The sequence below is a fragment of the Cucumis sativus genome, chromosome 1 (genome assembly GCF_000004075.3).
Source record: "Cucumis sativus cultivar 9930 chromosome 1, Cucumber_9930_V3, whole genome shotgun sequence".
NCBI lineage: Eukaryota > Viridiplantae > Streptophyta > Magnoliopsida > Cucurbitales > Cucurbitaceae > Cucumis > Cucumis sativus.
The window spans coordinates 11,850,866-11,865,346 of NC_026655.2; the positions used below are offsets into that span (position 1 = coordinate 11,850,866).

At 30.7% G+C, this 14,481-nt stretch overlaps 2 protein-coding genes across 2 annotated transcripts; one reads left to right on the forward strand and one right to left on the reverse strand.

Moving 5' to 3' along the window:
* The first annotated feature begins 2,719 nt into the window (after positions 1–2,719).
* On the forward strand, positions 2,720–3,531 carry LOC101219796 (agamous-like MADS-box protein AGL80). Its single transcript, XM_004139571.2, has one exon. The coding sequence runs from the start codon at positions 2,731–2,733 to the stop codon at positions 3,388–3,390; it is 660 nt and encodes a 219-aa protein (XP_004139619.1). The 5' UTR covers positions 2,720–2,730; the 3' UTR covers positions 3,391–3,531.
* Positions 3,532–4,519: 988 nt separating this feature from the next.
* On the reverse strand, positions 4,520–5,497 carry LOC105435481. Its single transcript, XM_011656809.2, has 2 exons — positions 5,249–5,497; positions 4,520–5,142 (listed from the first exon to the last, which is right to left on the reverse strand). The coding sequence occupies exons 1-2, from the start codon at positions 5,304–5,306 to the stop codon at positions 4,700–4,702; spliced, it is 501 nt and encodes a 166-aa protein (XP_011655111.1). The 5' UTR covers positions 5,307–5,497; the 3' UTR covers positions 4,520–4,699.
* Positions 5,498–14,481: the final 8,984 nt, after the last annotated feature.

The following is a 14,481-nucleotide window of genomic DNA, read 5'->3' on the forward strand; positions in this document are numbered from 1 at the left end:
CCATCTCATATTCAATTCAAAATCATCTATTGTATAAGACTTTGCACATTGGCGAAAAAGTTTGTCTATCATAGAATCTTTGAATGAAAGCTTTAAATTGTTTAGAAGATGTTCAATACAAACACGACATTTAGCCGATGGAAACACATTCAAAAAAGATTTTGCAATTCTTATATGCCTATAAAAAAAACAAGTACAAATCATTATTAGCAATAAGATATTATATAACCAATATGATAGCGATGAGAAAACAATCATATTATCAAATAGAAATCAAATTGCAATCAATATTATTTACGGTCACAATCGTACAACAATCAACATCATTTTTAACTGTTATTACTAAATAGTAATCAGTCAACGATGAATGTCATACATTTCAAATTTAGATAGTAAATCAGATAACAATCAATATCATTGGTAACTAATTTTATATATTAATCAAATAATAATCAGATAGCAGTAAGTATTGTTGTCAATTAGTATAAAAAATAATCAAACAACAATTTGATAATAATTAGTATTATTGATAAACAGTGTCTAATATAGTAATTAGAAAGCAATTAGAAAACAATTGGTATTGTAGGCATTAATCATTTTACAATGAAACAACATCAAATAATAATCAAACAACAATTATTATCATTAGAATCAACATTTACATAGGAATTGTGATTATTGATAATTATATGGCAATCAAATGATACAATCACCCAAACTTTTAAGGATGAGTGGCATTGTGGTCATCTATGTATTTTAATGAGATAGAATTAAGGATTTTTTTCATTTTTGAAAAATCATAAAACATTGTATATGAGTCTATTCTTAACCAATCAATTTGACATTTTTGCAATTTTCCCAAATATAAAAGTAGAAGCAAGTATATATCAATAGTTACATTGCTTGAATAGACCATAACCTATATCTTTGCCAAACATAATTCAATAGCTGAAATATCTCATTTCCTTTATGACCATAATTGTTTCTTCAAGAGAGTTACATAAAATATAGTGCTCTTTGATTTGCTCATGAAGAATGGTAATTAAGAGTGTGAAATTCTTTTCATATTAAGCAATCTCACTAATATTAAATTTTTTGATATTTGTAACATCACATCTTGTAAGGCTAAAGATCAAAACATACTATATAAAACTTTGCAGAGTAATTAATTTAATTAATTAAATAAATATGAGTAAATATACTATCAAACCCCAAAAAATTGTATGTCTTGTGTCATTGCCAAAAATCTATAATTCATAATTAATATGGAAAGTAAAATACAACCAAGGGTGATGAGATTTCATCTTTGATATGTATACCTACCAAATAATTATAATTAAGTGATGATAAGTTGTCAAATGAAAACCAAACTTTTCCTAATATACCATTTTAATAACTTTATTACTATAAAATATCATCTCTCCAAGATATCATTTTGTGTATATCCTTTAGTTATTCAATTGAATAATTTCTTTTACTGCACAATAAAGTTTTCTCTAAATTGTTTACACAAAAATACATATGATATGAAATATTTTAGTGAAAATAATAATTAACGTCTAAATTTAAATTTAAGATTAGCTTAATAAATATCTGCATCTTAATTGTTTATTTTAAAAAAACAAGTGCGTAATATATTCATTTTGAAACTCAAACTCATAAACACAACTTTTACCTATGATTTATTTTTTAAGTTTTTGCTATCAATTTTTCACTAACATTTTAAAGCAGACAAGTCAATTTTGAAAATTAAAAAAAAAAATCATAAACGATTATTTTACTTTTAAATTTACTTAAAATTCAAGTGTTTTAAAAAAGTAAACATAAAATTCAAAATTACTAGATGAGAAAGAAGTTATCTGTTTAAATTTGGCAAGTTATTAGTTTTTATTTGTGTAAATATTTAAAAAATAAAATTTGAGTAAAATTTCGTAATTATTATAGGTTTTTTTTTTCGCTTGTTTGAGAATTTTAATGAGTAACTTTTGCTGAAGAATTATGAAAGAAGTTTATTTAATTTAAATAACAAAGTTTTAGGGTTTTAATTTGGCCAATGATTTTCTGTATAAAGTTGCAAAAATATATCTGATCGAGTAGACAATAATTTTTTTTTTTAAAAAAAAATTGAGTATCTAGAACAGAATGTATAGCGTAATGGTATGATTGTGCAAGTGTTTTAGGCCATTATGTTACATTATTTATAGGTATCAATTTTTGTCCAACGTTCTAATTTTGTTTTCTATCTTATAGTCAATTTGAAATGTTAAAAAAAAATGAAAGATAATATCTCTTGAAATAATAAAGTTAATTTTTAAATAAACGATAAAGTTAAAGGTAATTAATTGCTTTTAATATAATTTAGTCTCGTTTAATTCGTTAACTTTTGTCTAAGTTGGCAAGCATATGTTTATTAATTTCTTTCTTTTTTTAATATGATATCTAAAATCCCGAACTTAAAAGAGTTCTCAAATGCATTTTTTCGTTAACTTTAAAACTAGTAAAACTAATCGAATTTATATCTTCTACGAAAAGGCTAGAGATTGGAACTGAAAGCTCTAAAGGTCATAAAAGTCTTTTAAACATAGTATAAAATAAGAAATTAATTAAAATGATGGGATTACTAGACTTTTTTTTTACCTATTATCTAAACTTTTGGGGAGTCTTAATTTAGTATAAATAGCAACACACACTTAGGGACAACAAAAAGAAAACACAAAGCAGTTGCATGCGATGACAAGAAAGAAGGTGAAACTTGCATACATTACAAATGATGCATCAAGAAAAGCCACATTCAAGAAAAGGAAAAAGGGTTTACTGAAGAAGCTGGCTGAGCTTACCACTCTATGTGGCATTGAGGCATGTGCTATAATCTTCAATCCCTCCAATTCACAACCTGACCTTTGGCCCTCCACTCTAGGCCTCCAAAAGGTTCTCTCTAAGTTCAAAAGCCTACCAGAGATGGAGCAATGTAAGAAGATGGTCAACCAAGAGACCTTCCTTCGTGATCGTATTGCAAAGGCTGCTGACCAACTCAAGAAGCTACAAAGGGAGAATCGTGAGAAGGAGATCACTCGAGTCATGTTTCAAAGCCTCGTTGCTGGAGCAACTCCGCCGCTAGATCTCAATGTCATCGATTTGAATGACCTTGGTTGGTTGGTTGATCAAAAGATGGCTGATATTGGTAAGAGAATGGAGTTGCTTACAGTAAATCGATCGTCACGTGTGGCGACAAATGAGCCGTCGTGGTTTATGGAGATGGTGAATCAAGGAGCTAATGATGAAGATCATATGGGATTCAATATTGGAGATGATGTGATTCAACTTCCTAGCTTTGGGGAGGATGATAATCATGGTACTTTTTGGTCAAATAATAATGTCATTTTCCCTTGAAAGGTTTGGGATGGTTTGTCATTAATTTCTCAAACTAGATTCCTCAATTAATGTTTAGTATTGTTTGAACTTCAAAATGCCAAAAGGCTATGTTTTCTAATTTATGTTTTTTCTTGTTCAATAAATAATGTACATTTCATCTATATGATGTTGAATTGTATAGTTGGGTTTTATTTTTTATAATATGTCGTAATCGGTATGCCTTGTGGAGTTCCAATGAAAACTAGAAAATTATCAAGGAAAAGGCTATGGTATAACACAATAAAGTAAATAAATTGCAAAGTAAGATATTTAGAATCAATAATCTAATAATTTTTACCCAATGCTCGATTTATTTTATGGAAAATTGTAAAAAATAACCAAATATCTTGAGTGGATTTTTGTTTTTAATATATTTTTAATGAAATTAAATATTTTGTTTTTTGAAAAAAAAATCCTCATCTAAATAGTTTTTTTCTAAGGTGTGATTATAGAAAAATTTTAATTTTATTTCAAGTTGATTTTTAGGAGGTGTCTTTCTTTTTTAAAAAGAACAAAACATATTCAGAAAAAGAAAAAAAAAACTCATAAGTCCATAGCAAGAAATAACAAAAATGCACTGCAATTATTCCATCACGCACACAAAAAAACTTCTAATTTAAACGATAGTATTCTATAGTCTAAAACATTATTTAAATATTAGTTCACGACTGTTTAGATCTTGGTAAACAATCGTTTGAATCTATCATTTTATCTATTTGAGTACTATATGAATTATATGAGATAGAGAGTGGTAGTTATTTATCTTCGTCTATTTGTGAGACATCGGTACAAGATATTAGTTCAAGATAGTGTACCAATATCTAAACTATCTTGTACCAAATTGAAATGCTCATGCTACACAATCTCTTGTACAAAATCTAAATGATCCTGCTCCACAATCTTGTATCTAAGTTGTTTAGATATTGGAAGATGTGATATATTTGGAAAACACTTATCATTTAGATTTTCGTACTCGTGTAATAAAAAAAAGAAGAAAAAAAATGAGAGAAAATGAATAAAGATGAAATTTTAAAGGAAGAGACTAAGAAATGATCAGAAACAGCAAGAAGTGAGAATATAAGAAAGGAGAAGTAGTAATAGAAAGATGTTTACAAATTCAATATTCATACGAAAAATTCAAAACCAATAATGACAAATTGAACGTGATGAAATTCTTTTGTGTTACATGGAGTAAATATTTTTTCATTTTGTTCTTAATCTTTTTAAGAGTTGTTTCAAATTTAACTACAAAGTTTAGAGGGTATGTTCATAGTTTCCCAACTATAAACTAGGAATCAACATTCCGCTCATCGGCTATCACATCATCCTCCAGCGAGGGAATAACAATAACATCCGACACCTCCGGCAGCCTAAAACTCACTTTCTTCTTCAACTTCCCACTTTGGCTTCCACAAATCGGAAAACCGCCATGAGAAGAATACTCATCCTCTGCAACCGATTTACCAACAAAACCCGATCTCTCATCACAAGCCGAAGAACACTCCAGAATCCTCGCCGGATGAACTTTTCTCTTGAATCCCCCATGTCTTGAAACATTAAACTCTCCGTCATTTCCAAACCCTCGCTCCGACGGCACTCCTGGAGAAGCCAACAGCAACTCCTCAAGAGACATGAATTCCTTCTTCTCAATCGACGCCTCTAACTCTCTCTTCACGTCGTTCCTCTCTCTTCTCCACCAATGTCGCCTTCTCCACCCGCAGATTTCATAGCCTGCAAATCCGAGCCCTATTTTTTCAAAAAAAAAAAAAAAAAGAAAAACAGAGAGAATCGCAGTGGACATAATTTCCGAAATCAGACTAGGGTTTTTTGGGCTTACCGTCACCGGAGGCGTCGGCCGTCCCCGGGCATCTAATGGTGCAGAGATTAGCTCCCATGGGAGATGGGCAAAGAGCAAGTGAAGTTTGTTCGAGAGGGAAAATGGCGATAAGTAAAGGAATTTTGGACGGAGAGGTCTAAGAGGCTAGAGAGTATAGAGATTCATGTTAGTTGCAAGGAATCACTTAGTTTTTTTTATTCTTGATTTGTATTGGTTGTAATTTAGTGGAGGATTTTGTTTTTTACAATCACTTTTTTGTTCTTCTTTAGTTCTTTCTTGTTCTCTTTGGCTTTTCTTGCATATTATGTCCAGAGATTTCTTAGGGATTCACTTCAACAAAAATGATTAACTATGCTGTTGTTTTTTTATAGCCATTGGTCCAATCTATCATAATTTGGATTTGATTTTGCTGGATATCAAACATGGTTAATGGATGATTATTTGAATATGGTCATGGATGACAATTTTAGTATACTCCAATCCTGGTTAAGGATATAATTTGAGTATTATTTAACATCAGATGACAATCACTAAAAGACACTAATAATATAGTTTAATGTTATTAATAGACATCGATAGTATCAATGTCAATTTTAACATAGTTCCACTGTCAATGAGATGCTAACTTATTAGTATCTATCATTATTGTTCACACGAGATTTGGAAGAAATATATTTCGTGGAATTGAACTTTGTATATTGATGAATATTGTGGATATAATCTATAGTATTTACTCCCTTGATGATTTCTCTTGATACAAGTTAAAAACTTAGAATTTCTTGATCTTCGATTTTCAAGATGTTGTGGTTGTAAGTCGATTTGAACTTTGATCTTCTGGAATCCAAGGAAAGTTTAATCTTCAAAGTCTTCAATTTTTCAGAAGTTGTTGATCTCGAGGTTGATACGAACTTGCACGTCTTGAGAGCTTGTAATTATTATTATTTCTTATATATTTAAATCCTTATTCCCTATCATTTTCCAACAAATCCTAAAATACAATAACACTCCAAAAACTTAAAATCTTTAAATATCCATGATTTGATATAAATAAAATAAGATAAAAATACATTACCTTAAAATTTCAGGGTGTTACATGATTGTTGAGAGATGCAATCTCATTATCCCATTCTTCAACGACTTTCATGAGCATGTTGATCTTCTTTTCAAGTTCAACCATTCTGTCTTCACTTGTATCTACGACAGTAATCATAACTGACATTATATTTGGATGAGGCATGTCTCCTCATTTGAGTGTTCAGAGGAAAAAATTTGTTCATCAATCACAGGATTTTCTTTGATTATAATTCCACCTTTTGGTGGTTTGGACAGTTGTTCCCAAATGTTCTTTGAGATCTCAAAGCATGATATTTCCACAAATGATCGAGTCTCCCTTGAGCGGCTACGAGTATTTCGTTGCTTGTCAATGTTACTTGGAACTTTAGAAGTGTTGCCTTGGGATGTCATGATTTCTTTAGATGTTCTTCAAAAGAAAAAGAGATGAAAAGTAGAGATTGTTCTACTGGGCGTGCCAAACTGTTCACATGAGATTTTGAAGAAATGTATTTCGTGGAATTGAACTTTGTATATTGATAAATATTGTGGATATAATCTCTAGTATTTACTCATTTGATGTTTTCTCTATAATACAAGTTAGAATTTCTTGATCTTTGGTCTTTAGGATGTTGTGATTGCAAGTCGATTTGAACTTCAATATTTTGGAATCCAAGAAAAGTTTAATCTTCCAAGTCTTCAATCTTTCAGAAGTTGTTGATCTCAAGGTTGATACGAACTTGCACGTCTTGATAGCTTGTAGAAGTTTGAATCTGCAATTCTTCAGAGCTTCAGTACTTCAGAGTTTGAGTTCTTGCTTCAACCAAAGATCTCCCAAAATGAATGGGAAGGTCTCTAATTATAGAGAATTCCATGGCCTTGGACCCGTTTTGCTTGGTGGACTTGGCTTGGGTCCATTTGTCTATTGGGTTTGTGTTTGAACCCATTTAGTTGTTGGATTCGGGCTTAGGCTTGGGTCCATTTGCTCGGCGGGCTTGGGTCCATTATTTCTTTGGCCCAGTTTTTACATCGGGGGTGCTTGAATTAGGTTGGATATGAGAAAACTTGACTATCAGAATCCAATTAAATTATGAATATCATTATTTTGCCGTGATGATGTAACATGATGTAATTGGCCAAAATTTCATGTTCAACAATTATCATTGAAATTTTTTAAATTTTTTATTATATTTTATAAATATTTTCAGAATTTTATCATTTACAATATTTTTTTTTAATTTTAGTGAGAAATTGTTTCTATCAATTCTAGTTATTCTAAATTTAAGTTTATGTTATGAAATAAAGAATAAATGAGCTAAATGAGGAAAATGAAACAACACAAAAGAGAGAATGAAAAAGAGAGGAAGTAGAGAACAATTGAACTCAATTGTGGTGTGTCTTACAAATGCACCACATACCTCTATTTATAGGACATGTCATGGTATGAGTTACACTATAGAATTCAATGGGATGAATGTTACAACATGGAATTGAGGGAGAGTTATAAGAAGAGTGGTAACCTATTGTAGGTTATGGATATCTACATAATTATATTTATAATACTGTCCCTTAGACATTCATATTATATAAAATAAACGACTCCTTAAAACCATACTAGGAAAATCTCAATGGCAAAAAAATTCTAGTAAAGGAAAAAAAGTACATCATTTTTAAATATTAATAGAGAAATTGCAATGGATGACTATTTTAGCAATAATAATTAAGGATATAGCAACATTTTAAAAATATTGTAAATATAGCAATACTATCACTGATAGACTTGTATCGCTGATAGACTTCATATGATATATCAGTGATAGACCAATATTTGTAACATGATCTATCAGTGATAGACTTATATCATTGATAGAATTTGACAAATTTTGCTATATTTGCAAATTTTTTTAAAATTGTGCTATATACTTAATTAATTTGAATTTCATTGCTAAATTTGCAACTATCTCATATTAATAACTGTCTCATTAAAAGCCTTGCTAGGAAAACCCAATGAGAAAAACCATAGTTAAGGGAAAAAGAGTCCAGTATATCTATTCCTTAAAGGTAATATTTCTACTCCCCCTTATGAATACACCACTTGAGCTCTTTGAGTCGTCACATTCCAATGTTGTGCATTAACTTTTCAAATGTTGATGTGAGTAATGCCTTTGTGAATAAGTCCACCAAGTTGTCCTTTGAAGAAATTTGTTGAACACTGATGCACCATTTTCTTCAAGGTCATGTGGATAGAAGAGTTTTGGTGAGATATGCTTTGTTCTATCTCCTTTTATATACACTCCTTTAATTTGTGCTATACATGCAGTATTGTCCTCAAATATTAATGTTGGTAGATTTTTATTGAAAGACAAACCACATGTTTCTTGAATATGATGAGTCATTGACCTCAACCATACACATTCTCTACTAGCTTCATGAATTGCAAGAATTTCTGGATGATTCAATGAAGTGGCCGTAATGGTTTGCTTTACGGATCACCAAGATATATTAGTTCCTCCATATGAATAACCTATTTGAGATCTTTCTTTGTGTGGATCAAATAAATATCCAGCAACTGCATAACCAACTAGATCAAAGTTTGATTTGTATGAATAAAACAAATTCATATCAATCGTCCCTCGAAGATAATGAAGTACCTGCTTAGCTTCGATCCAATGTCTTTTTGTTGGAGAAGAATTATATCTTGCCAATAAATTTACTGAAAATGCTATATCTGGGCTCGTATTATTAGCAAGATACATTGTACCTATTGCACTAAGGTATGGTACTTCAAGACCAAGTAATTCTTCATTATCTTCTCAAGGTCGAAAGATATCATTTTTCACATCTAGTGACTGAACCACCATTGCAATGTTCAATGGGTGTGTTTTGTTCATGAAGAATATTTTTAAAATCTTTTCTATATATGTCGATTGATGAATAAAAGTTTCATCGGCTAAATGCTCGATTTGCAAGTCAAGGAAAAATTTTGTTTTGCCAAGATATTTCATCTATAATTCCTTTTTGAGATATTCTATTAACTTTGAAAGCTCTTCAGAAGTTCCAATTATATTTAAATCATCGACATATACAACTATAATAGCAAATATTGACTGTGATTTCTGAATAAAAACACGTGAAAAAATTGGATTATTTTGATAACCTTCTTTCAGTAAATATTCACTTAAGCGATTGTACCACATTTTTCCTGATTGTTTGAATCCATACAATGATCTTTGTAATTTGATTGAATATAATTCTCTAGAGTTTGATATATATGATTTAGGTATCTTAAATCCTTCAGGGATTTTCACATAGATTTCATTTTCCAAAAATCCATACAAATATGTTGTAACTGCATCCATAAAATGCATATCAAGCTTTTCACATACAGTTAGACTAATTAAATATCTTAATGTAATAGCATCCACTACAGAAGAATATGTTTTCTCACAATTGAGAAAGTCCTTGTGCAATAAGTCGTGCTTTATATCCAGTGACCTCATTATCTTCATTTCTTTTATGCACAAATACTCATTTAAATCCCACAGGTTTTACACCTTTAGGTGTATGAACTACAGGTCCAAAAACTTTACGTTTCAAAAGTGAGTTCAATTCTGCTTGGATGACTTCTTTCCACTTAGGCCAATCCTTTCTATTACAACATTCGTCAACACATTTAGGTTTAGAATCCTCATTTTCATAAATGATATTATGTGCAACATTATACACAAAAATATTGCCCACAACTACATTAATTTTATTCCATCTTTTTCTTGTCATGGTATAATTTATCAAGATTTCATTGTTATCTACTTGAGTCTCTTCATCATTTTTACCATTAGTTATGTCCAGGACTTCTTCTTGGATGTTCCTATTGTCAATTAAGTCATTTCAACTATTGATCACTTTTCTTTTGTGATGATTTTTATCCTTTAAACCTATTGGTTTACCATGCTTTTGCCGCAATGCTGATTCATTAATTGTAGCAACTTGCTGAATTGGAATTTCAATTTTAGATGGAGCATTTGCAATTGGAATATATGACTTGATCACTTTCTTAGTATCTGCAAATGCATCTGGCATTTGGTTTGCTACAATTATCTTTTGAACTTCTAGTACACATTGCTTTGTACGATGATCTAAATGAGACAATAACGATACATTTCAGACAATTTCATTTTCCAACTTCTTAATCCCTCCCCCTAGTATTGGAAAAGTTGTCTCATTAAAATGACATTTAGCAAATCGTGTAGTAAATATATCACTCGTTAAGTTCAAGATATTTAATAATTGATCATGGGGATTCAAATCCAACATATATTCCTAACCTTATTTGAGGTCCCATTTTAGTACGTTATGGTGGGAAAATTGGAACATATATTGCACAACAAAATATTCTCAAATGAGAAATATTTGGTTTCTAGCCATAAGCTAATTGCACCTAGGAGTACTTATGATAAAATGTCGGTCTTATGCGTACAAGTGACATTGCATGCAAAATAGCATGACCCCATACAGATAATGAAAGTTTTGCTTTCATAAGTAATGGTCTGACAATCAATTGTAAACACTTGATAAATGATTCAGCCAAACCATTCTGTGTATGAACATGAGCTACAAGATGTTCAATATTTATCCCAATTGACATGCAATAATTATTAAATGCTTGAGATGTAAACTCACCATCATTATCAAGTCGAATGTTTTTTATTGTATAATCAGGAAACTTCGTTCTTAATTTGATTATTTGAGCAAGTAATCTTTCAAATGCAAAGGTTTTGACTTGATATTAAACACATATGTGACCATCTACTTGATGCGTCAATTAAAACCATGAAGTATCTAAATGGTGTTGGTGGAGTAATGGGTTTGCATATGTCACCATGAATTCATTCTAAAAATGTAGGAGACTTAACTCCCACTTTGGTAGATGGCCTAATAATCAATTTTCCTTGAGAGCAAGCAACACATGATAATTCATTAGATTAAAGAATCTTCTTGTTCTTTAGCAGATGTCCATGAGAATTTTCAATAATTCTTCTCATCATTATTGACCCCGGATGACCCAATCGATCATGCCAAACAATAAATATATTTTAATTTATGAACTTCGGGTTCATGGTTGCATATGTTTCAATTACTCATATATGAGTATAATATAACCCAGAAGAAAAACAGGTAGTGTTTCCAATATACGCTTTTCATGTGAAACAATAAATGCAATATAAAGATATTCTATATTATTTTTATTGTTAATTTCAACATGATAACCATTTTGACGTATATCTTTGAAACTCAATAAGTTTCTTTTTGACTTACTAGAGAACAAAGCATTATTAATTGTGAATTTTGTTCCTCTAGACAAAATAAGGTTTGTTTTTCCAAAACCTTCAATCAAGTTTGTAGAACCTGATATTGTATTGACATTTGCTTCAAGCATTGTCAAGGTAGAAAAATACTTTTTACTTTTAAGTATTGTGTGCGTAGTTGCACTATCTACCAAACATTAGACTTCATTATTCATATTTGACTCAGCCAAAATATGAGAAATGTTCATAACTCTTCATAAAAAAATGATTACAATAAGTGTCGTGGTAAAAAAAAAAACAAAAATAACGTTGAAATATAAATAATTAAATAAACTAGGAAATATTGAATAGAGAAAAGACCAAAACATAATGTAAATGTCAGTTTCATAATTATAGGAAGCACTTGTTACTCCTTCATTAACATCAATTTTCTCTTATAGAGACTAAAAAAAATCAGCAACATCCAAATGTTTCATATTGGAAGGGTCATAGACATCAACTTGATAGGCAAAATTTACTTCCACGTTCTTCCTTTTTTCCTTCAATGAGACTTGATAGAGGTTGACTAAGTGATTGGGCGTACGACAAGTACGAGTCCAATGACCATTCGTACCACAACAAAAGCATTGATTTTCACCACATTTTAATTTCTTATTTTGTGGAGTATTTCCTTTATTATCTTCATTTATGGTTTTCTTGAAATTTGAATGATTATTATCAAAGAAAGTATAATTACTTCCTCATTTACCAAGACCACGACCTCGACCACAACCATAACCTCGACCTCGATCATTATTGTTTGAAAATACAACATTCAATTTAGGGAATGATGTTGCTCCAGTTGGTCGAGAGTCATGATTTTTCATTAATAACTCATTACTTTATTTAGCCACAAGAAGGCATGATATGAGTTCAGAATACTTTTTAAACCCTCTTTCTCGATATTGCTGCTGCAGAAGCATATTCGAGACATGAAATGTGAAAAATGTTTTCTCTAATATATCTTCATCAATAATTTTTTCTCCGCATAACAATAATTTTCAACAAATTTTAAATAATGTGGAATTGTAATCACTTACTAATTTAAAATCTTGCAATGTTAAGTGCATCAAATCATATCGAGCTTTAGGAAGAATCACACTTTTTTATGATCATAACTTTCTTTTAAACTTTGTCATAGTTTGTAGGGATCTTTTACCGTAAGATATTCAATCTTTAATCCCTCATGAAGATGATGACGAAGGAAAATCATGGTTTTCGCCTTTTCTTGACTTGAAGTCGTGTTTCCTTCTTTAATTGTTTCTCCAAGATTCATGGCATCCAAATGAATTTCAACATCAAGCGCCCATGATAAATAATTATTACCATTGATATCAAGAGCTAGAAAATTTTAATTTGGTAAGGCTTGACATGGTAAAACTATAACAAAGAAATTTACTTGTATTAGAAATTTAATAAACATAAAAATTGTGCATTATAAAACAACTTAGATAAATATCACTTTTAATTAGATTTATATTTACATATTTAGAGTTTCTTCATTAATTTGAGAAGTGATGGGGCAATTTGCGATTAGTAAAAAAAACTTCTCATTCAACAACAATATTTAAAATTATGTAACAACCTAATTAAGTTAGATAAAATATATCGCAATAGTAATTTGGTTAATAATTTTCACTTTTTTTGTATCAATAGAAGGTGAAAGATTCAAGTCATAGACCTACGAGTGATAAAACTTACTTCTTTCTTGAGCTATGCTTGTTTCGATGGTTTTAGGACAACCATCAATAATTAGTTCATACAATCTTTTCTTTTTTGTTTTTTCCTTTCTTTCCTTTCTTTTTTTTTTTTTTTTTATTTTCAATAAAAGTTCGCAAAAATCTACTTTTTTACTTTTAAACTTGTTTTTAGTACAAATTGGAGAGGCGGAGGAATTGGACCATGGACTTCTTAGTTCCCAAAATGCACTGATATCGATTGACATAAACTGTTATAACTACCATCATTAACTAAGATTTCATTTTTTTTCAAGAAGGTTATTGTTGGAAGATTTATGGTAATACGAACATATAGATTTATTTTTTCATGGACAACTATTTTTTTTATTCTCATTTAATTTTTCTAAGTAGTAATTCAATTCTCTTAAGCACGATATTTGATGTTTTTAAATGAAAGTTAAGATTGTTGAGTTTTAGGCATTAAAATGGACAATACAAACTGTTTGCGTACCGATTATGATTAAACTATAATTTTTGTTTTGGCCAACAAAACCATCTTATATAAACCCTCCGTTCCTCCACCAATTCCACAAGATTAATCTTCTATTCTCCATTTTCTAGTGACCAATATGGAGAAAACACAAACAATTTATCTTCTCTTTCTATCGCTTTTGTCCATAGCCACAATGTCACATTGTCGTGGTACGTATTCAAGAATTTTACTTTCTGTTTGTATATATGTACGTATACATATATCACGTATGCATGTATTATAATTCTTTGTTTGTGTGTTTACAGTGTTGCTTCATGTTGACCCACAATCTGATGTTGGCGGACCTCAAATGGTCATTCCACCCCCTCCGCCACACCATCATCTTGAATCAGACGTTGGCGGACCACAGATGGTCATTCCACCACCTCCACCACACCGTTATCTTGATTTCGATGTTGGCAGCCCTCAAATGGTTATCCCTCCTCCTCCACCACACAAGCTTCCACAATATGATGTTGGTGGCCCTCAATTGGTCATTCCACCCCCCTCAACCACCCCATCATCTTGATTCTGATGTTGGCGGGCCTCAAATGGTCATCCCACCCCCTCCTCCACACCATCATCTTCATTCTGACGTTGGTGGCCCTCAAATCGTCATTTCACCCC

Bases quoted from the DNA above. Each gene is read 5' to 3' on its own strand.
- LOC101219796 (XM_004139571.2), top strand. From the start codon at position 2,731: ATGACAAGAAAGAAGGTGAAACTTGCATACATTACAAATGATGCATCA.
- LOC105435481 (XM_011656809.2), bottom strand. From the start codon at position 5,306: ATGGGAGCTAATCTCTGCACCATTAGATGCCCGGGGACGGCCGACGCC. The intron at 5,143-5,248 runs GTAAGCCCAAAA...TCGGATTTGCAG, and splicing joins GGCCGACGCCTCCGGTGACG to GCTATGAAATCTGCGGGTGG.